This window comes from Bicyclus anynana, chromosome 7, assembly GCF_947172395.1.
Source record: "Bicyclus anynana chromosome 7, ilBicAnyn1.1, whole genome shotgun sequence".
In the NCBI taxonomy this organism is placed as follows: domain Eukaryota; kingdom Metazoa; phylum Arthropoda; class Insecta; order Lepidoptera; family Nymphalidae; genus Bicyclus; species Bicyclus anynana.
The window spans coordinates 6,141,278-6,167,046 of record NC_069089.1 but is presented as its reverse complement, the minus strand read 5'-3'; the positions used below and the strand labels follow the sequence as shown (position 1 = coordinate 6,167,046).

At 36.1% G+C, this 25,769-nt stretch overlaps 3 protein-coding genes across 4 annotated transcripts; 1 reads left to right on the top strand and 2 right to left on the bottom strand.

The window, feature by feature from the left end:
* The first annotated feature begins 2,568 nt into the window (after window positions 1-2,568).
* On the top strand, window positions 2,569-4,158 carry LOC112058169 (uncharacterized). Its single transcript, XM_024098879.2, has 4 exons — window positions 2,569-2,716; window positions 2,787-3,338; window positions 3,509-3,675; window positions 3,965-4,158. The coding sequence occupies exons 1-4, from the start codon at window positions 2,705-2,707 to the stop codon at window positions 4,032-4,034; spliced, it is 801 nt and encodes a 266-aa protein (XP_023954647.2). The 5' UTR covers window positions 2,569-2,704; the 3' UTR covers window positions 4,035-4,158.
* Window positions 4,159-7,966: 3,808 nt separating this feature from the next.
* On the bottom strand, window positions 7,967-17,562 carry LOC112058207 (uncharacterized). Its single transcript, XM_052882638.1, has 8 exons — window positions 17,422-17,562; window positions 16,592-16,873; window positions 16,019-16,185; window positions 15,682-15,763; window positions 11,859-11,987; window positions 10,874-11,155; window positions 10,258-10,424; window positions 7,967-8,240 (listed from the first exon to the last, which is right to left on the bottom strand). The coding sequence occupies exons 1-8, from the start codon at window positions 17,431-17,433 to the stop codon at window positions 8,147-8,149; spliced, it is 1,215 nt and encodes a 404-aa protein (XP_052738598.1). The 5' UTR covers window positions 17,434-17,562; the 3' UTR covers window positions 7,967-8,146.
* An 87-nt stretch (window positions 17,563-17,649) lies between these two features.
* LOC112058175 (cuticle protein 8) lies at window positions 17,650-24,188 on the bottom strand. 2 transcript variants are annotated; one of them, XM_052882519.1, is made up of 5 exons: window positions 24,032-24,188; window positions 22,994-23,302; window positions 22,381-22,547; window positions 21,292-21,396; window positions 17,650-17,661 (listed from the first exon to the last, which is right to left on the bottom strand). In XM_052882519.1, the coding sequence occupies exons 1-4, from the start codon at window positions 24,092-24,094 to the stop codon at window positions 21,306-21,308; spliced, it is 630 nt and encodes a 209-aa protein (XP_052738479.1). In that variant the 5' UTR covers window positions 24,095-24,188; the 3' UTR covers window positions 17,650-17,661; window positions 21,292-21,305. The 2 variants fall into 2 exon arrangements, with proteins under 2 accessions (XP_052738479.1, XP_023954653.2); XM_024098885.2 differs by lacking the exon at window positions 17,650-17,661 and having other exon boundaries at window positions 21,209-21,396.
* Window positions 24,189-25,769: the final 1,581 nt, after the last annotated feature.

Here is a 25,769-nt window from a genome sequence, read left to right as displayed (position 1 = left end):
TTTTCGAAATTCGTTTTCGTGTGAAATGATTATGATATTAAGCCATTATTCTAATACAGAATTCTCTACAACAATGCCACTAAAGTAACAATAGCATTATTAATTTGAACCTGAACTAGGCTACCTAATAATATAGTATTATTAAATTCGATAAAGGCTTATTTCTAAACAAAAAATATGGTTCACGGCTCAATACATATTTGGGAAAAAACGCAGGCATGATTCACTTGGAGGTCACTTTCAACCGCTATGTAACAGAACTTGACACGAAAATACCAACAATTTTGAAGACCTTTTGGATTATATCAATCTATATTTTGTGTATTTAAGCTGCAATGATGATTTTGCTTTTTTTTGTATGATGTGTATTTTTCAAATACATTGTCGTCTTTCTCACTTTTAAAGGACATTGTCGGTTTTTGCCTCCAAAATTGCAGGTATAATAAATACAGTAATTTTTATCTTATCGTAAAGATTCGATTTCAAATGCTAGAATTAAGTGGAACATTAGATCAATAAGATTAGATTATTAAAATGACTTTAAATCCATTTTGGTATTCGAACTATTGAGGTTGTAACAAAATCAAGTTCCCCACTCCAGTTAAAGAATTTTTACTGAAACTTTCTTATAAGAAAGAAAATCTCAGTGTGTCACAGCTCGACCTGCAGTTTGAGAATTTTTTCTGAAAATTTCATATGAGAAAGAAATTCTAAGTATGTCACAACTCAACCCAGGACTCGAACCCAGGACTTCGTAATCCGAAGCCACGTAGGCAACGAGGCAGTTAAGATCACGATCATACATTATTTTTTTTTATGTTGTATAAGCTTGCGTTTGACTACAGTCATGCCTGATGGAAAGATTTTCTAGGTATAAGATAAAGCGCGCTAGCCTAGAAGATGCCTATTCACTTTTGCCTTGAAGGAGCAAAAATTGTACGTTTCAGGAAACACAGGCGTCAGAAAGGCATTTCACACCTTAGCAGTTCTAAATAAAAACACAAATTTGCATTTGTTGATGCAAAACCGATGTCGTGATAGCCCAGTGGATATGACCTTTGCCTCCGATTCCAGAGGGTGTGGGTTCGAATCCGGTCCGGGGCATGCACCTCCAGCTTTTGGGTTGTGTGCATTTTAAGAAATTAAATATCACGTGTCTCAATCGGTGAAGGAAAACATCGTGAGGAAATCTGCATACCAGAGAATTATCTTAATTCTCTGCGTGTGTGAAGTCTGCCAATCCGCATTGGGCCAGCGTGGTGGACTAACGGCCTTGCCCCTCTCATTCTGAGAGACTCGAGCTCAGCAGTGAGCCGAATATGGGTTGGGTTGATGATGATGATGATGATGATGCAAAACGTTTCGTACGACTTGACTGGACGTCGACAACGAAAGAATGCCATTTTTCACGACGTCTTGCTGTTATGTGGTAGAATGGGGAACTAGATTATAAAGTCCCTGTGCACATTTATTCATTAAATGTATTAAGCATTCAGTAAATGGGCATCCATACATATACCTACTGCTGCCTTAAAGTCGTTTAGCAAGTCCTTTCTAAAACAAAGATTAGATGCAAACAATACAACATCTGCGTTAAATCTGAATACTAATATGTATCTACCTGTTGAATTTTTAATGTCGTAGAAGTAACTGTGAGAAATCTCGAAAGACAGGGTGCTTTATTGGTTTTTATTTCGATCTATTGCGGAAACGATCATGTATTTGAAAAAAGTTCGAGTACTGTTTTTATATTCTGTACCTAAATGTTATAGGTACGAGAACTTGGACTAATTAATTTCGACAATAATTAATTAATAAAACTATCATCTTTAATTTTTAGTATGTTTTCGACCCCATTAGAGGGCCAAGATATCCAAGTGTGGAGCTCACAAAAAGTTTTGGCACGAATTTGGCAATTTTGCAGCTTCTGTACACAAAACTATGAATGGTAGGTTCATCTAAGAGTACCTGAAATAAGGTAGTAATAGAACATTTTATGACAGAGCTAACCGCCTTGCTTATTTTCTACCGCTGACAGTATTGCTGTGAATCAGTCTGATAGTTGTATTTGCCGGTGTATTTACAGGCACGTCAGGCTTAAAACAACTCAAGACACTGGGTCGCAGTTGTGAGGCTTGAAACTACTCAAGAGTGACACTGGGTAACAGTTGACGAACCCACGTCTTGTTTGTTATTCTATTTAGAGACGATGGATCTGATGGATCATCTGATTGGTCCGTCAATTATTACTATAATTTGGAAAAAAAGTACTATAAAGTTATTCTAAATATCCTGAATATGGCGAAAAGTGCGTTAAGCTGTTGCAATAGTCTTATCAGGCGTAATTTAATGTATACTAATTAGTATAATCAACAAGGACATAAAATAAAACATAATAAAAGCAATTAGTATTATTTTACACTAATTAAACAGAAAGGCATAACAGTCCTGCAAAGGCTGTAAAACAATACCGCGAAATGTAGCATCGTTAAATTTCAGTACATAGATATGGAGTAGACTGACAACCTTCACATTGGTTACGTAAATTACGTCACACGACGCGCGTGCGGTGTGTTACAATTTGACGCCCCAAGCGGTAACAGATTGATTCAATTCTTTCTCGTAACGTCTCCGGTATATATTGAGGTATACACCATTGCTAAGTCATCAGTTTCACTGCGGAAGTCTTAGAAGAAAGAGCAACATGCTAGCTAAAGTGAGGTTTAAATAAAATTTGCAGTTGTCACATCGTTTAGCCCAGTCTATAGCATCATTGTCTTTTACAGATCATTATTTGTGCGGTTACTCTGGCGGCCTGCTATGGTCAAGAATACGCTTACAAATATAGGCCTGTGCAACGTGAACAAATCAAGGAATATAAATTCCCAAGTGTACAAAGTGCCTACAACCTTCGGAACTTGGAGCCGGCGCCTATACATGAGCAGCAATCGTCTGAGGAGCTAGTATCTGCGCCTGTGTCTGTTAATAAGCAACCTGCGATATCAACACAGAGCATTCAACACTATCAACTGGTTCACGAGGAAACACAGTCACAAGAAAGTAATGGAAACTACGAGCAACCTGCTTACAAGCATTATTATCCTCAACAGGAGCAAAATATAAAGTTCCAATTACCAAAACATGGGAGTGAGAACATTCAAACGCTGCATTATCCTTCAGTCTCTCACGAGACCCCTTCGATCAGAGTTCCCTCACACGATGAGGCTCAATACATCCGCGTTCCAGCTCATCGCTACCAGTATCAGGAATCCGAACACAAGGCACCAGTTCACAATGAAGTCGATTCCCATGCTCACGATGAGCCTGTCGACTATTACGTAAGTTATTTAAATCGCAAATATATCGACGGATATCCGCAACTCAACTATAACTTTCTATTAATGTATTCGTATCACACTTTAATCTATTTCAATAACAAATTAGATCGAGAAAAGTGTCAATTTGTCTTCTTACATAAATGGTATTGCAAAATTTGTTCGTATTTCAGGCATATCCTAAATACCAGTATGAATACAAAGTGGAGGACCCTCACACCGGAGACAATAAGTACCAGCATGAGGTTCGTGATGGAGACAGTGTAAAGGGAGTGTACTCCCTACATGAGGCAGATGGCTCCGTTAGAACTGTGGAATATATTTCGGATAAACACCATGGGTAACTAAAGTTAATTAATTATTTATGAATTTACGAGTACTTTTTAATATAAACCAGTTGACGTCTGGGATTTCATGAGCTATGATTTAATTTTTTTTTAATACAATCCCTACACTTCTACTTAATGACCGTATTATGTAGAAAGTACGTACTTATTATTAATATTGCTCAAACGAAAGCAGTAATTGCAAGAATATATATTTTGAAGTTTCGAGAAGTTAACAAATTTGCTACAAGATTCAGCATTTATTTAGAATTTTTATTTGTATATTTTTTTATTAATTTGCAGATTCAACGCCATCGTCAAGCATTCAGCGCCTGGTCAACACGTACACATAGAAAGCCACCATGAAAACTGATTCTATTTTTTTATAATCTATTACTTAGTTAAGACTGATTGCCTTTAAATTATTATTATTGTTGTTGCCCTAATTATTGTCTGTTGCTATATGTGTAAATAAATATTATGCTTATTCAATGTTATTCATTATTTTTATATAACAAACCTTCCTTAAACTATAGAATAATAGTCAGTGTCTCCTGACTTCTATCTAAACTCTTTCAAGGCAAGAGTAAAAAGGCATCTTTTAGAAAAGCGCGTCCAATCTTGTGTTAAGTAGATAGGTGGTATACAACACATGGAATATTTATAAAAATTCGTTCAACTTGCATGTTTTATTGCGATTGCGATAGTATTTTGTGGTTCCTAAAATTGTGCTAGTTCAGGCTTATCATACACTACTGTACTGTTTTTAATATAATTTTCAGTAATAGAATGAAAGATGAATACATCGGTAAGGTAGTGTTGCTAGTAAATCTAAGTTCAGATACTAACATCCTTTGTTGTCGTTGTGTAGATTTGTTCTGCATCCACATGATACGTTTTTTCTCAATTACTTATTTTAAGCCAATTATAACGCAAACAATATAACTTTCGTCAATAATAATAAATTCCAAATTATTATTATTAATGATCATCCGGCATTAAAACTGGCGTTAACGAGTCAGTGAAGAATACTCGTACATGCTCTATAGGTATATTTTAGTTTTATATTATACCGATTTGAAAATCAATTAAAAATAAACTAAAAAGCGAAAAATAACATCGTATGTGCTACCTTCTGATCACTTTGAAGGCGGTGCCAACACAGTGGTGCAACTCAAGCCGTTTAAATAATAAAGTTATAAGGATTTTCCTCAGACCAATATATAGGGCCTGCCTCGCTAGACGTTACTTTTCTGTCAAAGTATATGATCAACGAACTAATGCGATTATAAAAACTGTCTCTATAGTATCGATGTTAAATAGTTATAACCGTGTTCGTCGGTTAAAGAGCTCCGTAAATATACCTTTTTGTGTAATTGAATTGTGTGAAAAACGGGCAAAAACTTCTAGTTTAGTATAAGATATATACCAAATCTAAGCTCGCTTTCTTCAGAAAATGACAGACAATTTTGTTCGTGACTATGAGTGCGATACAGGTCCTTCTATAATTGGTCTGAGGGATTTTCAGACGGTTCTTTCCCGTGGTTCTTTCAGGAACGGCTTTTTAGTCGGTCTCAAGCCTGTGGCGTATTAATATACGCCACAGGCTTGAGACCGACTTAAAAGTTATGAGAAGGTAGCACATACGATGTTATTTTTCGTTTCTTAGTTTATTTTTGTGATTTTGAAGTCGGAAGATTTTTTTTGTTAAAAAGATATTAACGTCTTAGCTTTAAGTCCTACAAAGGCTTAGCCATATATTCGTACTATACTGGCAGAATGGCATCATAAATGTAGTTAAGCTCCATCTCGATCACGGCAATTTTCAAATATAAAAACTGCATCATAATCCATCAAGCCCAAAAGATAAAAAAAAACATTGTACTTTTAGCTTAGTTCAAGTAAACACATAATTATATAATCCGTAGAGTAAGTTTATTTTCATGCGTGTCACGGCAATTCTATATTCGTTTTAGGTAAATTTCCTTGTTTTGAAATGGATTTCGTTTGTGTTCCACATTTTTTTTATTTTTTACAAGTTAGCCCTTGACTACAATCTCACCTGATGATGCAATCTAAGATGTTCTTCTAACTTGTTAGAAGTAGGGTGAAAATTCACACCCCTTTCGGTTTCTACACATCGTACCGGAACGCTAAACCGCTTGGCGGTATGTCTTTGCCGGTAGGGTGGAAACTAGCCACGGCCGAAGCCTGCTGAAGCCATAATTACTAATATTAACCGACGCCCCGTAGTTTCACCCGCGTAGTTCCTGTTCCCGTAAAAATACGGAGAAAATATAACGCAAAATATAACGCGATTTTTAGTGGTAAATGAATTTTTCAAATCAGTTGACTAGATCCAGATATTACCTACAACATCACAGACTTTACCTCTTAATATTGGTAGTATAAATATAATTTTTTACAAATTCTGCGAAAATCGTTTATTCCTCCGAGATAAAATTTTCCTTTGTGTCAATTCAGGGTATAATCAATCTACCTTTATTAGTATTTTTTTGCGTCAATGAGAAACAAACATCTAAAGAAACGTATAGTATGTTCACTTCACTAAATCATGCTATTAGTATATTCGGTATTTAAGTTGCTGTGAAATTTAAAAAAAAAAATTAATAACTATGAAAGTGCAAAGGATTTGATTTAAATTAATTTCTAAGAAAATGAAAAAGTTCCCAATTTTGTGCAAAATGTATCATCATCATCATCATCATCATTAACAACCATATTCAGCTCACTGTTGAGTACGGGTCTCCTCTCAGAATGAGAGGGGTTATGCCATAGTACACCACGCTGGCCTAATGCGGATTGGCGGACTTTATACACACGTAGAGAATTAAGAAAATTCTCAGGTATGTAGGTTTCTTCAGAGTGTTTTTCCTTAAACGTTTGAGACACGTGATATTTAGTTTCTTAAAATGCACATAAGTGAAATGTTGGAGGTGCATGCCCCGGACCGGATTCGAAACTACGCTCTCCGAACCCGAACCGAAGACAGAGGTCATGTCCACTGAGCTATCACGTCTCGACTAAGTGATATGTCCCGACACTTCTACCATATAATATATCTATATAATGTTTTCAAAACTGTGTTAGTAGGTAATTAAATAAAAGTTATAGAACATATTCGTAGGTTGGATTTAATTAGTTGCATAATGAATAATTGAATGCATGAATATTATTAAAAGCTTTGGTTCGAAAGTAATCAGATTAATTTTATATAATTACATTTGTAATCATGTACTACTTTGGTTCGTTTATTGCATGTATTAAATACCTAATGTTTACATTAGGTCACATGATATAATAAAATTGGATAATACCACACTAATGCTGTCTTTATTATTACACCGACTGGACCGATTGAGGTTTTCTTAATTGGTCCAGGGCTGGGTAGTGGGAGGCACCGGCCGTGGCTAGTTACCACCCCACCGACAAAGACGTACCGCCAAGCGAACCGACAAAGACGAACCGCCAAGCGATATAGCGTTCTGGTACGATGTCGTGTAGAATCCGAAAGGGGTGTGGATTTTCATCCTCCTCCTAACAAGTTAGTCCGCTTCCATCTTAGATTGCATCATCACTTACCATCTGGTGAGATTGTAGTCAAGGGCTAACATTTAAAAATAAAAAAAAAACACTAACACACCTTGGTCACGGCTTCACGCGTGACAGGCTGACTCAATCTCACTTACTTTTTTTGTTGTGTTTGTTATTGTTAGGAGAAGTTAAAATCAGAAAGTAAATTGGAAATTTTTGAAAACAAAACCGATCAGGATGAAATTTGGCGAATTTATTTACTTATATCCCGAATTAGATCTAAACGGGTGGTACTGTGGGGCACAGCTAGTTACTTATATGAATGGTAAAGTAATTATCGACAAACGAGTATTCTATTAGATAATCCAACAGATGCAACATTGGACAAAAACGTTACTTCCATCTGAATGTTGCGAATGCTTACATCTTAAGAACTACAATACACATTGTGTCTATTTAGTTTTTAATGATATTACTTCCTTCTCTAACTGTAAGTATACAATATGTTATATATTGTTATAAGAATTAAATTAAAAGCTAAAATTAAAAAAAAATTCATTACCAATATGAAAAACTATGAAGTAAAATTACAAGTCATATATTTTATAACTTAGAAAACCTTTAACAGGGGCATAAACTATTGGTGTGAATGATAAAATGACTTTGAACTTGGAAAACTTTCCAATAAGACTACAAATATGAATAGTTTCTGGGTCCAACAATGATGTTTGATTAAAATAAAATACTAAATATATTAAAATTGTTGTTTATTTAATTGCATGTAGTTGGTCGCTACAATGTTTGCAAATACTAGACTAGATTTAATATTAACTATGAAGAAGTAACAAATAGGAACAAATAGCTTATCAAGTCAAAAGTCTCAAAGGTAGGATGTGTATTGATGCTATGTGATTATTAGAGATTTGATTCTTAATGATGAGCTAGGACGTATTGAGGTTGATGATGCTGGGGTGCAGGTTGAGCGTGTTGGGCGTGTCCGGAACGTTCCACTTGGGCGTTGAATCTACAAAAATAAATTAGAATATATAAAATCAGTGATGAGACTTCTCTATATAGTTTAGTGACTCACTGGCACGTATCTATGGTACGTATCGTACATCTATACTAATATTATAAAGAGGTAATCTATACTAATATTATAAAGAGGTAAAGTTTGTAAGTTTGTCACATTTTTTAAATGGGGTAATCTTCGGAACTACTGGTCCGATTTTAAAAATTCTTTCACCAGTAGAATGCTACATTATCGGGGAGTGCTATAGGCTATATTTTATATTGGTATCATATATATTAGCCGAGTTACCACAGTTTTTGTCATACAGGTCGGACTGAAAATCCTCTTAAACAGACTTATTCGCATGCGCTGCCTTAACTATTGTGTAAAATTGAAATTAATGTATGGAGACTTTATGTATCTTTAAAAGTTCTACAAAAAAGTCCGCGACACCATATACCTATCTTCTATATATTAGCAGATATAGTACCTTTTGTGTTTTAAAAATTATTAATTTTATATACTTAAGTTTACGTCATTATTTATACAACTAAACTTTAATCCTTGTTAAAATAAATTATTTAATAATCACAAGGATATTATGGAGATAAGATTTGCTCTTTACAGTATGTTAATTACTTAAATAGTTTCGGAGATAATACAAAATTTCTAAAAGACGCAGAAATTCCGCTATATGACGTCCGGCGCTTTCGTTTACGTAGTTCCCGTTCCCGTGTGAATTTGGGGATCAAACCTATGACACTCGCAAATAACATAGCTTTCTATTGGTAAAACAATTTTCCAAATCGGTCCAGTAGATCCAGAGATTACCTCCTACAACCACACGAATTTTACCTCTTCATATTATTAGCATAGAAGTCTCTATTTCTCTTGGTCATACCACCGTCCACCACTCTCGAAGGACTGGACCGATTTTGCTAAGAGTAGGAGTAAGAAGTTACAGGGTAAGGTAGGGTACGGGTAGGGAAGCGTAGGGGTAGTGTAGGGGTAGGGTAGGTTTAGGGCCGGGTTTAGGGTAGTGGTAGGTTAGGGGTAGAGGTAGGGTAGTAGTAGGGTAGAGGTACGGGTAGGATAGGGAAGTGGTAGGGTAGGGGTAGGATAGGCGTGAGATAGGGGTACGGGTGGGATAGGGGTAGGATGGGGGTAGGGTGTAGGTAAGGTAGGGGTAGGGTAGGGATAGGTTTGGGGTAGGGTAGGGGTAGGGTGTGGGTAGGAGTAGGGTATGGTAGGGGTAGGGTAGATGTAGGGGTTGGGTAGGGTAGGGTTGGGGTAGTGGTAGGGTAGGGGTAGGATAGGGTAGGGGTAGGGTAGGGTAGGGGTAGTAGTAAAGTTGACATCGAAATTTACGCGGACGAAGTCGCGGGCGTCCGCTAGTAATATTATAAAGAGGTTAAGTTTAAGAGTTTGTAAGGGGTATTTGCTGGGTCTAATGAACCATTTTTGAAAATTATTTTACCAATAGAAAGCTACGATAGTGAGTTATTAGTTATCCCGTAGGTATTGTCACGTGATTGGGAAATACGCGGTAACACCGCGGGGGGTCTGCTGTTTTTATTTGAATTTAAAAAAAAATATTAGTTATATTTTCTGCTAAAATTCTCTTTTTAGTAAAAAAGCCGTAGGACTTGGTGGTTCAAATGATATTACTAGATTCAATATCACTTACTCTCATTTATAAGAAGAAATAGAAAGGTCTGTTGTAAGTCGAACATTAAAATCTAAAATTATGAGACACATGAAGCTAGTACGTATTCATAGTCTTCATGTCATTGGGCATAGTGTTGCATATAGAACGTGTCTTGAATGCACTGTAAAGTGCAGCTTTGATAGAGGCTAAAGTTGTCCACTTAACATCAGATTGGTCGACTTATTAATCTGAAAATGATGATGATAATGATGATGATGATGATGATGATGATGATGATGATGATGATGATGATGATGATGATGATGATGATGCTGATGATGATTATGATGATGATGATGATTGTTTCTTATTGATTCTTACCCATTGTGACCGTCAGCAGTGTAGTGTACGGTGCGGACGGTACCGTCGGCCTCGTGCAAGCTGTAGGAGCCAGTGACGTGGTCACCGTCGCGAGCCTCGTGTTGGGACTTGATGTCTCCGGTGTGAGTGTCGGCTACACTGTATTGGAACTCGTATTTGGGGTGAGCCTGGTTAAAAACATTTTATTTATGAGACACATTCATTATATTAAGCTTTGGTTTTTGGAAATTACTAAGTAATGCTCCCTTTTCCTCAACAATCTGTCTGTTTATAAACACGATTTATGATTCATTTTCTTTTCTTATTAAAAGAGAAATCGAGCTAAGGTTTTAAACTTCTTCAATATTATTAACAATGATATTTAATCTTTATTAACAACCTGTTAAAATGAACAACAAATCAATTGAGAAATATCAGCTACCTACGATTACTATGTATGATATCCACGAAGGGTTGACAGTAGACACCGGATGACACATTTTGTTACTTAAAAACTCAATTTCGTGTATTTCAATTAACATACGTCAAAGTTAGTGAATTAGCCTGCATCTATAAAACTATAATCGACACCATTTCACAAAATTAAATGTGGATCATCGATATAATTTATACTTACATATTCTTCATGTCCTTGAGAGTATCCGTGTTGGTTTTGGTACAACGGAGCGGCGTGGACGATGGGAGCAGAGTGGACGATTGGGGCAGCGTGGACGATTGGGGCGGAGTGGACTATTGGGGCCTGGTGGTAGGCAATAGGGGCAGCTTGCTGGATGTAGCCGTGTTGGTTGTGGGCATTGTCGTGGCGGACGATGGACTGAGACGATGTGGCGTGGCCGTGCGCTGCCTGCGCGTAGTGCTGCGCGCTGACTGCTACCAGCAGGGTGGTGAAGGCAAGGATCTGAGAAGAAATTATTGAATTGAATATATTAACTCAAAAATATTCGTCTCGTTTGTCTATGTGTCTGGTCATGGAATTCTTAGGTATTTAGATAGCTAAGAAATTATTATTAAAAATTCTCAAATGTGGTGGTGTTAAACCCCCGTGCCTCGGAGAACACTCCTTCCCGGTCATTATCTTTAGCATCCGATGTTGGCCGTTAATTTAACATCATCACCCATTATGAGTGTTTGATACCGCTAACTCGCTTTGGAGCAGCTTTGTGGGTCTAAGTACCGTATCCCTCTCCTGTAACGAGTGAGAATTGGCCTGGATATGCTGATAATGATGACTCTTAATATATAATTGTTTTAAAATACACAATTTTTTTTTTCTCAGTTCAGGTGAAACTCAAAAACTGCTTTAATAATTTGAAGTTCATTTAGTATTTCCAAACAAAAAGAAAACTTTGTTTTATTAAGTATACGAAATTCACTCCATTTCTTACTACCTAATTTATGCAAAAGAATTATTTTGAAACTCGTTAACGTAAACTATACTAGAAATGCAAATGCAGAAGTCTCGCTTTGAATCACTACTGAAAACTTTTAACTTCCGCTTCATCAAATGGTACACTATAACTTCGGATTTGTTTCTCGCACTGAGCACTTTGGCGCACATTATATTATCTGTATTAAATTATTTTTAATTAAAGTTCACTTACTTTGCAAATCATGTTGCTATGTGTGGATTGTAGTGAACTTCGTAAACGAAAGATAAGTGACTCTGAAAGACAGCAGCTTATATACCAAAATTTACATGAATCAAAGTTGCTAAGGGGGTTATTCAAAACGAGTTTTTAATACAGCGTTATGGTTTTGATTGCGTAATAAATATCTTTATCAAGTTAAAAATTCGGACAAGCGCAAGTTGAAAAGTAAAAGGTTTCAGAACGATGTTAGTTTAATTTTTTTCTTCAACTTAAATATTTATAAACAAACCTATATTGATGAGTACCTAAGTTTTTGCCCTTAGATCTCCTCATTCAGTCCCTCTTGCAAAATCCGGTCTTTGGTGGACGTCTACTAAATATAAACTACCTCACTACACACACAAATTTCATCTTTGTACGACAAGCGTATGCGGAGAAACCCATTTCGCAGGATACAATCTATAAAATGTCTAAATAACAAGTAATACATTTAAGATATCAATGGATCATCATCATTGTCAACCCATATTCAGCTCACTGCTGAGCTCGAGTCTGCTCTCAGAATGATAGGGGTTAGGCCAATAGTCTACCACACTGGCGGATTAGCAGACTTCACACACGCAGATAATTAAGAAAATTTTCTGGTATGCAGGTTTCCTCACGATGTTTTTCCTTCACCGTTTGAGGCACGTGATATTTAATTTCTTAAAATGCACACAATTAAAAAGTTGCAGGTGCATGCCCCAGACCGGATTCGAACCCACACCCTCCGGAATCGAAGGCAGAGGTCATATCCACTGGGCTATTACGGCTCTCAATGGGTACACGAGGATAACGAAGCAAAATAAAGGGTTTTACACCTTCCGAATCTAACCGAACCTAATCTAACCAAAACTATGTAAAAAGAAATTATTATTATAAAACAAATAACCTTACCATTTTGGCACAACTGAAATTACGTTTTCAGTTTAACAACTTGTTTTATTCATTTTATTTACTAAAAGCTTACTTTTATACCTAATACGATATCGGAATTTTATATAATTTTAATAACTTTTACACACATTTTAAAATTAAAAAACAAATAATACCTACTTGAGATCATCATAAACATCATTTGATTGAACACGTCACACGATGCATGCAGTTTGCTTATTTTTTAATTTTCCATCTCGCCCCCAAAAAGTGACCTTCATATTCACAAAATTGAAAGATTGAAGGCGTTTCAGTTATCATAAAGTAGAAAGCTATTTTATTCTAAGAATTTCTATAAGTATTTTTAAATTTTTAGATTCAGTAGTTTCGGACATGGAATGGTAATTTATCGTCTATGTTCTTTAATAACTTGATTAATATTTATTTTGAATCTTACAAAATAAAATCAGCCAAATTGGTTCAGTAGTGGTACCGTAGGTGCGATATAAGTAGTTGTTTGGAACCCAAAAAACGAAGACAAAACCGTTCACAAGTGCGTGACTTCACTCAAGGGCATTCTTTGCCACTCTAGGGTCTTATTTTGGTTACAGTTTGATTTGTTAATTAAGTTGTCCTGGCAAGCGTTGTGAATCATAACCTTTGTTCGACATTCTTCGTCTTATTTTTGTAATCACTTTTGAGTGTGATAAAACATTTGGGTTTTTCTTTGCGTCTCTCAGTTTATAAAATTGAAAACTTGAAATATCGCGTTATTTACTTAGTTATTTGGACTTGTAGTATAAGCCTCGTGGACGGCCGGAGACCAAAGTTGATAATGAAGATTTAAAGACTATTGTAGAAGCGGATCCATCATAAACCACGTTTGGTGGACTAGTGCCGGTGTCATTCACTACAATTTTGTTTTATCCAGCCAGACGATTACGGAAGATGTCCATTCTCAGCAACTGCAAACCATAATGGAAAAGTTAGCTGCAAGACATCTGAGGATGGTCAACCGCTGTAGGCCACTGCTGCTATACTATATAATAGACGGCTACCAAATTAGAAGAGCTTCGATTAGTATCTCTAAGACATCTACCACACTCCCCGGATCTTGCTCTAACAGATCAACATTATTTTTCAAAATTTGGATAGTTTTTTGCAAGGGAAAATACTCAACTCCGATGAGACAGTCAAAAGCGCCCTCAAAGATATTGATTCACATCTGATTGGTTTTTTTAGTAAAGGGTATCAGTCAATTACCTATAAGATTGCAAAACTACATAGATAGCAATGGTACATTATATATTTATTGATTAAATAAATATATTATTATACATTGAGAAAAATCGACTTTATTTTCCACCCTTAGAAATTGCCATTTTTCCATGTAAGGGCTATCTAATAATAATCTAAAAATCAGCAATATCATTTATTATATAATTATCATCGACTTATGAGTTCTCTATTAGATAATCCAATTATTGATGTAACATTGGGCAAAAACGCATAACTTCCTTCCGAATAGTGCGAATACTTACGCCGTGAGAACTAAACATCGATTCTATTGTTTTTATCGATAAAACCCAGATAATTCTGTGTGATCGAATCAGAAATAAGGAGATCCACAGACGAACTCAAGTCACTGACTTAGCTCAGCACGTCACAATGTTGAAGTGGCAATGGGCAGACCACATAGTTCGAAGAGCCGATGGACGTTGGGGTCTCAAGGTGCTGGACTGGCGACCCTACATCAAGCGGATTGCAGGGTGCTGCTGGGTGCTGGCGGCTCGAGACCGTTGTGTTTGGAAGTACATGTAAGAGGCCTATGTCCAGTAGTGAACGTCTGTCAGCTGATAATGATGAATGATGACCAAGAGTATTCAAAATTGAAATAGAAGATTAATTTTTTTCAAGTAGACTTAGGTTACAAGCAGTTTTGAAACGTCAGTTCAGTTCCGTTCAGTCAGTGTTCAAATCACCATCAATCATCAACTTAAAACTAAATTTTTTAAATCACCATCGAAAGTTCTAAACGTGCCCCGGTATACATGTTATATCTTCTTTTACGTATTAAATTAAAAGGAAAAAGAAAAAAAAATGATTTTCCTTGCCGATAAACTTTAAAGCATGAAATAAAATTACAAGACTTTCAAGGGACCTACTTCTTCTTCTTCTTCTTCTTCTTGGTCGCATTTTTCAATGCTGAAAGTCGTGTCCGCACTGCAGTCCCTTCGATGCATTGTTAACAATTCCCCTCCACACAGTACGGTCCTCAGCTTTTCTTATTTCTGTTGTTACAGGGAGTCCAGTTAGTAGCTTAAGCTCTTGGTCAGACGAGCGGGTAGGGGTGGTCGTTTCCTCTCCACCTTGCTCACCACTATTACTTTATCCAAGTTATCAGGAAGGCGGAACCTTAACAGTGGCATATTGTTTTAATAATTCAGGATAAATTAAATTAAATTAATAATTGAGAATTCATCAACAAAAACTATAAATGTTTTGACCTAAAGTACCTTATCATTATACTTTAATAAAAAAACCAGTAATAAAATGGCTTTGACTAAAACGATGAAACTTTTGAATGACTTCGGATTTGGAAGACTTTCCAATAATATTAGGAAATAATAGGAATAGTTTTTTCTGAACCCGACAATAATGCTTAATTACAATAAAATACCAAATATACTAAAAATGTTTATTTGATTGCACATAGTTGGTCGCTACAATGTTTGCAAATACTAGACTAGATTTAATAATAACAATGAAGAAGTAACAGAGAGATAGGAACAAATAGCATATCAAGTCAAAAGTCTCACAATGAGGTAGAGACTATTGTCTCTTTTATACAGGTTTTATGAAGGAGTTACTTTTGTATTGATGCTATGTGATTATAGAGATTTGGTGTTTAATGATGAGCTAGGACGTATTGAGGTTGATGATGCTGGGGTGCTGGTTGAGCGTGTTGGGCGTGTCCGGAACGTTCCACTTGAGCGTTGAAGCTAAAAACATAATTGAAAATATATTAATTAAATCAGTAATATGACTATTGTGTAGTGTAGACTCTATGACAGGTCTCTATAGTAATATTTTAGCCCCATTATTTAGGGGTACCAAAACAAGTTTAACATATAGGACGTTTTCATTCAATGCAATGTAAAGAAATGCTATGATATAGGCGTTAGTTCTACATCAGGTGAAGCAAACTTATCGTTTCATTCATGTTTAAAGAACGATGATGATGATGATGCTCTTACCCATTGTGACCGTCAGCAGTGTAGTGTACGGTGCGGACGGTACCGTCGGCCTCGTGCAAGCTGTAGGAGCCAGTGACGTGGTCACCGTCGCGAGCCTCGTGCTGGGACTTGATGTCTCCGGTGTGAGTGTCGGCTACACTGTATTGGAACTCGTATTTGGGGTGAGCCTGGTAAAAAAAAATATTTTCCTTTAATAAGTAAAAAAGTTTCGTTTAAAAAGTAGTCACCACCAATGTCACATTTTTGTGATTTTTGTGATGGTCCATGTACTCGTCATATACTTTTGTACATCTTATATATTGGTTATCAAAAACAAAAAAGAAAATGAAGTATGACTAATGTTCCCTTTTTCTCAGTAATCTTAAAGTCTGATTAACACGAGTTATGGTACATTTTCCTCTCTAATTAAAAGAAAAGTCAGGGCTAAAGTTTGAAATTCTTCAATATTGTTATCAACAATATATGTTGTACCTATCTATCTATTGTTGAACTAATTGTTGAATATTGTTGAAATAATTAACAGAGATAACTTTGAAACAATTTGAAATCATAAAATATAAGTTATATACTTACGTATTCTTCATGTCCTTGAGAGTATCCGTGTTGGTTTTGGTACAACGGAGCGGCGTGGACGATGGGAGCAGAGTGGACGATTGGGGCAGCGTGGACGATTGGGGCGGAGTGGACTATTGGGGCCTGGTGGTAGGCAATAGGGGCAGCTTGTTGGATGTAGCCGTGTTGGTTGTGGGCACTGTCGTGGCGGATGATGGACTGAGACGAAGTGGCGTGGCCGCGCGCTGCCTGCGCGTAGTGCTGCGCGCTGACTGCTACCAGCAGGGTGGCGAAGGCAAGGAACTGAAAAGAAATTCATCATTATCATTATCAGTCCTGTTTAACAGCCCACTGCCCACTACAAGGCCAGGCCGCCCTCCTTGTAGGAGAAGGGATATGGAGCTTAGCACACTGTTTCAATGTGGGATGGCGAGCTAAAGGTAATAATGTGAAATTCATTAACACCCACTATCAGATGTTAATTATAATGAACGGGACCGACGGCTTAATGTTCTCTCTGAGCAAGAGTTAATTTTATTTTTCCAACAATAAAGAACATTTTGTTTTATTAAGTGATACATAATTAATACATTAAGTTTTGTAAATTTATACAAATTTAAAGAATTATTTTGAAACTTAGCAATGTCAACTTAACACGATTAAAAATAAAAGGCTGAAAGTATGAAAAACTATTGCTTCGGATCACTGATGAAAACTTTTACTACTTCACTTATCGAATGAACACTTTAACTTTGTCTTTGGTTTTCGCACTCAGCACTATGGATTTATATTGGAGCACATTATACTATATGTATTAAATTAATCAAAATTTATTAACAAAGTTCACTTACTTTGCAAATCATGTTGCTATGTGTGGATTGTAGTGAACTTCGTAAACGAAAGATAATTGACTCTGAGAGACTACAGCTTATATACAAAAATTTACATGTATCAAAGTCGCTGAGGGGGTTATTCAAAACGAGTTTTTAAAACAGCGTTATAGTTTTGATTGCGTAAAAGTATCTTTATTTAGTTAAAAACGAACGGCAAAACCCTTGCATAAAGTTGAATTTACTTTTACTCGGGTTTAAGACTTTCTAGAATTGCATTTTTGGAAAAAAAATACATTGGATAAGACCTTATATCCCTATTATTTTCCCTTACTAAATTAAACTGTGATTAGTTTACATGACAACACAAATTTCACATATTATTGAACTGATTTACTTATAGTTTTCTAATATACATAGTAGCAACTCTGGATATAATTGTAAAATATTGGTATACATTTTACAATTTTGTATACACACAGACGCGATTACATGTCTTTCCATAAAATAATTAATAAGTTACCCGCATATTGTGTTGACATTTTAATTTTACTTTACAGTTTTAACTTAATAAATATTTTCACACTTAATATTGTTAGTCAATCAAAGAAAAATTGTATTATTACAATCGCTTTGATTGCGTAGATGATATTTTCCAGAGAATTATCTTTAATAACCATGTTCGGCTCACTGTTGAGCACGAATCTCCTCTCAGAATGAGACGGGTTAGGCTAACAGTCCATCACGCTGGCCCATTTGTATTGGCAGACTACACCAAAAGAAATAAGAAAATTCTAAGGTTTCCTCATGATATTTTTCCTTTTACCGTTGGAGACTTGTGAGTGATATTTCATTTCTTAAAATGCACATAGCTGAGAAGTTGAGGAGAACTATGCGAGCATATAATATTTTTGTTTTGTTTTAACGATTTACGCAGTAATTGAAATATTAAGCAGCAATAGCAAGGTACGTTTGGAATCTCTCAGACCGAAATAATTATTCTGAATTATCTTCAATCTTCATACTGGTATTTTTGCCATCATTATCATCATTATTAACAGCCGAGGGACGTCCACTGCTGGACATAGGTCTCTTGCATGGATTTCCAATCAAAACGGTCTCGTGCCGCGAGTATCCAGCGGCGGCGGCAGCGGTATTTTAGTAGAGTTCACAAATTAGTGTATATCTATACTACGAGTAATATTATAAAGCTGAAGAGTTTGTTTGTTTGTATAAAGGCGCTCAAGGCGGATCCAGTCGGATAGGACGATAAGGAAAATCCTTATGTCATACTAATAGCCACATGCATGTGGAGTAATGTTTGCTAACGTTAGGCGACGCACCACACCTGTGAGTCCCTACTTAGGTCGTAGGTAATTTTTGTCAAGTAATTCGAAAATTTTTTTTTCGTTTCTGCGTTGATTGATCGTCAAAGAATTCCTTAACCCTAAATCTAGTTGACACAAGTCCTGGACTTTGCTTGGTGTTTTTCTCTCTACCGCGAGATGGACCCGGTACCTGCACGGTGAATCCATTGAATGCTAAGATATTCGTCTCTTGCTTGATACTATCCTAACTTTGACATGGTTAACCTAACGATTAGTATGTAACGCTTATGGTTATTGTAATAAACTTATCTTTGATCCCCAGCCGTAAGACACCCCATACTGTGCGTTGGAAGAGTAAAAAAACACCATCCACACTTCACACGAAGGGGAGATAGGGGACACTTTAAAAAATATAGGTTTCTAAATTTTATTTTATAACTTTATCGGCGTATCTTACTTACATATTCATGCTAAATCACAACTAGTACTAATAGTTTCTGAGCTAACCCGCGGATGGTCATACGGGTGGGAAAATAAAAGGATTCCTAATTGTCTATGGTACCTTGATTTTTTTTAAATATCTACTTCCCTTTTTACTTCACCATCCATGTTGTTTTTCAACTTCAATCTTATGATTCAATGCAAATTATTTTGTTATTAAAGTGAAAGGAACAAATTTTAATAAGTCACGATTTTCACATAATTAACCACTTTCTAACTAAAATAGCAATTGTGATGAAGTGTTTAAAAATATTGTACTAAATCTTATATCTTTGGAATCTCCAAATCTCTAATATCTTTTTTTCAACATGACCGTTACATGTATTGAAAATTGTTAACAAAAAAATAGTGTTGAATACACTATTTTTGCTTGCTTTTTTTGAAAAAAAAAAAACTCAGTTTGTAGAAGAAAAAACCAAAGTTGAATTAGCGGAAACAACTATTCAAAAATAATTAGCAAGTATAAAATCGACGCTTAAGTAATTTTTCAGCACAATCATGGTACGACTAAACTGCACTGAAGGTAGGGTTTTTGTATTTTGTGCAAAAAACAATATAACTTAAAAACCGTAAAATTTCGGCTAACGTATATTGCATTATTTTAGTAGGTCTTGTCAGCTATGATCCTGTAATGTGTGTCGTAATATTTACGGGATACCCTATATACCTAACGGCCACACCATAAATGTTTATGGGTTTTGAGTAAGTATCAGCTGTAGATATATTTATGTCAAAGAAATGATTTTTGATTAGTGAATATTTTTATGATAATACTAGCGAACGCTCGTGACTTTATCCACATGTAACTCAGTTTTCACAAAACCGGCGGGAACCTTTTATTTTTCCAGGATTCCTAGTTGTAATAGTCTCTGCGCTAAAGCGCGAACGGTCGAACGTACAGACAGCGAACATGGCGAAACTATAAGGGTTTCTTGTAGTTTCGCCATGTTCATCTGTTTAGTGTGTCCGTCCGCGGTTTAGCGCAGGAAAGCCGGGAAAGCAGTATCAATCCATTAGGTCTCTTGTCATTATTCCCAAAAACTCGGGTAGCACAGAAATGTTTATAGTGGCAATAAAATAGCAAAATATACAGAAGAATCTCTTTAAGTCAAACGTAAACGTAAATGCCAAAAATTTCGACTTACGGAGTTTTCGAGTTTGACTTTCGAGATTTTGATTTTTGAATAAAATATTTGATTGGTAGAAAGTAAGGTTCTTATAGTAAATTAAACAAAAATCCACGTTGCAGAAGTAACAAAGTACATTATAGGCAAAGACGATTGAAAGTCTGTAATTTATTTTTATTCAAGCTGTCTGTAATTTATTTTTATTTTATTTATAGGTGTAATTATAATGATCTAGTTGTAGAAGTTATAAATCATACGTTACTGTTTCATCAGGGTTTGTCCTATTTATTTCAAGAGTTCCTTTGAAAACAATTTCGTGGTCCATAAGTTTTACATTGTCATTGTAGGTATTGAAGATATGGAAGTACTAGCGGAAGCCTGCGACTTCGTCCGCGTGGAATTTAGTTTTTCACAAATCCCTCGGGAACCATGGAATTTTCCGGGATAAAAAGTAGCCTATGTGTTAATCCATGCTGTAATATATCTCAATACCAAATTTCAGCTAATTGGGTTCGGTAGTCGAGGCGTGAAAGAGTAACAAACATTCATATCATTAAAATCATCAGTTTTCGCAAAACTCGGGAAACCATGGATTTTTTCGGGATAAAAAGTAGCCTATGTGTTAATCCAGAGTAAAATCCATTTTCATTCCAAATTTTAGCCAAATCGCATCAATAGTAGTGGCGTTAAAGAGTAACAAACATCCAAACATCCAAACATACATCCAAACATCCATACAAACTTTCGCGTTTATAATTTTAGTAGGATATACAATTTGAAACTCTTAAAATCTTAAATACACTTAAATAATTATTTAAAAAAAAAATGGTAAAATAATAATAGAAGTAGAAATATTTTTGGACTAGATTTATTTGTAAAAAAAATATTTCTTTTAAAATTTTCTTATGAACTATAACACATTCGGGTAAATAAAACATGATATTAAGGTCTAATGATGATAGCTGTGGACTGGAGCATAGTGTACCGGCGCTGGCTGGGCGTGTGTTGATGGGGCAGAGTTTTCCACTTGAGCGTTAAATCTGAAAGTTAAACCAACAGTTAAAGTCAAAGTTATTATTAAAGTCTATGTAGTTTAGTAGTACTCGCCAACTGTCGTAATGGCCCAGTGGATATGACCTGCCTTCGGTCCGATGGACGTAGAAATTCAATATTACGAGTCCCAAACGGTGAAGGAAAAAAATCGTGAGTAGACCTGTATACCTGAGAATATTCTTAATTGTGAAGTCTGCCAATCCGGATTAGGCCAGCCAGGTGGTCTTTATAGGCAGGATTGGCCGTGTGCCTAACCCTACTTATTCTAAGAGGATACTCATGCTCAACAGTGAGCCAAAAATGGGTTGATGGGATGAAATGGGATGAGTTGAGTCGCCAAGTTATTGTAATATCTATATTACCGCTTTATAAAAGACTGGATAGTCATATAAGGAGGGAAGCCTGATGATGTAGTGGGTCCTTCAAAATAGGCTTATAATGATGACGGCTTGCATTAAGTTGATGATTTCATATTATAGTAAAAGAAAAATAGCATACTTTTGCAGTTAATATGATATTTGAAGTATGTTGGGTGTTAACAATTAAAGTTGTCAAATAAAGACATTATGTGGTAGAGTTAATTTCTGATTAATTTCATTAATGATTGGAGTAATCATTAATGAAATTAATAAAGGATAATAGGAGTCTGTACTTTCTAGTCAGTGGTTTTATACCCCCGTGCGTCGGTGAGCACGCTAAATTATCGGTTCCGGTTATAATGTTTAACATCTAATAGTAATTGCCTGCCTATATTACGAGATAAATAATTACTTATAATTTAGATGATATGTTGGTCATTGGTTAGCTTATTATGTCTTCGATCGTTATCATTAGTCAGCGTTGCAAATTATCACCGAAAGCTCGCTAATATGAAGGATGGTAGTTTTAAGTTCTAAATCCCTTAAAAATAATGGCCTGGTACTGTTTGCAGTTGATGATGATGATGATGATAATGATGATGGTTTATTTACCCGCTGTGTGCATCAGCGTTGTAGTGTACGGTGCGCACGGAGCCGTCGGGTTGGTGCAGACTGTAGGAGCCGGTCACGTGGTCGCCGTCACGAGCCTCATGCTGGGACTTGATGTCACCGGTGTGCGAGTCTGCTACGTTGTATTGGAACTCGTATTTGGGGTGCGACTGGAACAAATACAATAGACGTTTAGAAGTATATTTTTATTAGTTTATTTATTCACAAAGATAAATGATTTTCAATATATTAGGATGGAACTTAAGCCATTGATGTTAGTAATTCAAAGAGTCAATAGGTGTTGGAGTCCCAAGGCACTAGAATTCCCGCACGAAAAATTGCAGTATTGGTTAAGAAACTCCTGGATATGGCGATATTGGTGTTTGAAAGCCCTGACGATGATGAATAATCCATCATCGTCATAATATTATGAATTCCACCATAAGACAGACGTCTTTTTTAGAGATCCGAAACTGCGTACATTCACAGCTTCCTGTATTTAATCCGCTGTTACTTACATGTGAAATACCAGGCTTAAATAAATATGTATTTATAGTACAGTAGGTACTATCTTTGAAAAAATGTCTGCTCTTTTTAGTAGTCGTCCATAACTTACATAGTAGTCCACGTGTCCATGTCCCTGACCGTATTGGTTATATTGGATCGGGGCAGCATGAGCGATGGGTGCAACGTGCTGGATGATAGGAGCAGCATGGACCACAGGGGCAGCGTGAACCAGAGGGGCAGCGTGAACCAGAGGGGCAGCGTGCACTGCTACTGGGGCGTGGCTGTAGCCGTGTTGGTTGTGGGAGATGTCGTGACGGATGATGGACTGGGAAGATGTGGCGTGACCGTGTTGGGAGTGGCCTTGCTGGGCGTAGTGCTGTGCGCTGACTGCTACCAGTACAGCGGCGAAGACGGCGACCTGTAAAAAACAACCCTTAAAAGTAAATAAATATTGTTTTTTTCAAGAATATTTTTTCCCATATCTTTTTTAATGTGACCAATATTCCTGTTTTGCTCCAACTAGTCGGAAAAGACTGTGTTAAAAGTTTATGCAACAATAGTACAACAGGCGGGGATCGAACCACGACCTTTTGGTGATGAGATCAGCCTTTTTACCATGGAACTATTGAGGCTTTTATTAAATTTTGAAAACGATTGCTAAATTTTTTCTATTTATTTCATAAAAAGGCTTCATTTCATTTCGTTCATATAAAAAACTTTGGTACATCGAAAGTTCTGTATATTCAAGTAGATAAGATAATTAAGTAATACAATAAACGTCTTAATTTAGAACATTTATTACTAAGGACACATAATTACTGTACTTACTCGTACTTCTGCAGAATATTTTTAAACAATTAGAATAAATTTAATTTTAAGACTGGTAAATTAAGATATTAATAATTTAAATTGAATGGCTAATATTGCTTTTATTTGTACAACTCAATAATTATAGATATATAAGCTATATCATTATTAACCTATGCCCTAGGTTATATGTTTTCTGTTTCAGAATTACAATAACTTAAATTTATTTCTGATTTTTTTTTATTATTGTAACTTCGATGGCTATGTGAATATTTTATACTCAGTGAATTTTTTTTTTTATTACTTTTTTAATTATTTTATTTATGTCATTTTGACTTACCTTAGATATCATGTTTGTATGTGTATGTTTGATCTTTGTATGCGAATGATACATATTCAGCATCAGTGAGGCCTTTTATATTAATAATCAGTATCTACTGGTGCGGTTCGATAGTTGACATGTTACGTGTAAACTGGATCTGGTTCCAAATTGTTATCTGAAAACGAGTTTAAGAGTTTTGGATTGTTTCACTTGCTAATTATGTAAGCTTAGCCAATGACCCCGCGTACCTGAAACATTTGTACGGGAAATGAAATATTAAGTAACTTTTGCGTCTTAGGATATCGAAATACTTAATATTATTAAGCTGAAGAGTTTTGTTTTTTGATTGAACGCGCAAATTTCAGGAACTACTGGTCCGATTTGAAAATTTTTTTTAGTGTTAGATAACTCATTTATCGAAGAAGGCTATAGACTATATATTATCCCCGTATTCTTACGGGAACAGGAACCGCGCTGGTGAAACCGCGCGGCGTCAGCTATACTTAATACATATTGTTAAACAAAGTCGTGAACTCAGTCAGTTTGCGATAAATTCGAACATTAACGAGTTTTATTTTCGGATTTACCAATAAATAGTGATTTCTGAGTTCAACTATAGTACAAATATTTGTCATATTATAGTCTTGAGTAAATTGGTTGAAATATGAGGATAATTATTGTAATTGTCGGATTAATTCAAGATTAAGTTTTATTCATTGAAGAGAGTTATAACGTACGTACGTAGTTTCTTAAGGGCCTTAGGGACGTATGAATGCAGATTATTGCGATGCCTAGCCGAGGAACTAGATCGAAAAGTTCCTGTGCGCAGTCTCCGAAATAAATTATGCTTGGTAAGTGTGTGTTTACGACAAGGTATGTTTCAAAGAGAGCAAGGTCATCTTTAAGCGACCAGGCGAGACACAACTTGGCTAATATTGAACTTATAGGTCCGTGCTGCAAGCCGTTAAGGAGTGAGGAGATAATCCTGGCCACTGCAACAAATTATTTCCATCATTTTGTCATCGGAACTTATTATTTATTTCATAGTAGTAAAATGTTTTGTGATGGATCTTGTCCGCGGAAGTACTACGTCATCTTTTTTCTATCGGCAGTCATTAATCTTATCTGATTGTGTACCTAATTGCCGTAGGCTCCATAATACGATCTCAGTGGCGTCAACGCGGGGTTTGGATGAGCACTCAAGTTATATCAGCGCGAGTGAGACGTTAGATTGGTCGGCTTGTGTCGTCAAAAGTCGAGATAGTACGAAGTGTTCCGTTTGTTAGGTGGGGAGTAGTGGGAGGCCGAGTGCTGGCTTTATAGGCGACTAGCTCATTCTTGTTGTGACGTGCGATTCGTCTACACCCTTTATTATTAGATAATAATCCTTCATGGATTATTTTTTTAGAATAGGCAAGGAGGAAGTCAAGACGACTGTCTTTTAAGACTTTACTAGTTTTAAAAAACGTCTTTAACCCTACATAGAACGGTCACAAGTCCGGGACTTCCCTCAAGGTCATTCTCTGCCACTCGAGGGATTCTGGTAACATTTTTAGTGGGTATTTTTAGACCTCATAGGATCCCATTCAATACTTGTGTTTTGCTTTTTAAATCCGCTTCTGATGTCAACCCCATTTTCCTTTCCTTCGACGACCGTTCTTACTTCTGAGGCATGAGGTTATAAGTCTCGTCATAAAAGACGATCTTTGGGCGTCTAGATCTGCAATTAGTATTGGGAGGTGTAGTTGCAAGCCTC

Bases quoted from the DNA above. Each gene is read 5' to 3' on its own strand.
- LOC112058207 (XM_052882638.1), bottom strand. The intron at 11,988-15,681 runs GCTCATCATTAA...TATTAAAAACTC, and splicing joins ATCAACCTCAATACGTCCTA to GTTTTGAATAACCCCCTTAG. The intron at 8,241-10,257 runs GTAAGAATCAAT...TTATTTTTGTAG, and splicing joins ACTGCTGACGGTCACAATGG to ATTCAACGCCCAAGTGGAAC.
- LOC112058169 (XM_024098879.2), top strand. The intron at 3,339-3,508 runs GTAAGTTATTTA...TTCGTATTTCAG, and splicing joins ATGAGCCTGTCGACTATTAC to GCATATCCTAAATACCAGTA. The intron at 3,676-3,964 runs GTAACTAAAGTT...ATTAATTTGCAG, and splicing joins ATTTCGGATAAACACCATGG to ATTCAACGCCATCGTCAAGC.
- LOC112058175 (XM_052882519.1), bottom strand. From the start codon at position 24,094: ATGCTGAATATGTATCATTCGCATACAAAGATCAAACATACACATACA. The intron at 22,548-22,993 runs GTAAGTTATGGA...TATTTGTTCCAG, and splicing joins ATGGACACGTGGACTACTAT to TCGCACCCCAAATACGAGTT. The intron at 21,397-22,380 runs GTAAATAAACCA...TTTAACTTTCAG, and splicing joins AACGCTGATGCACACAGCGG to ATTTAACGCTCAAGTGGAAA.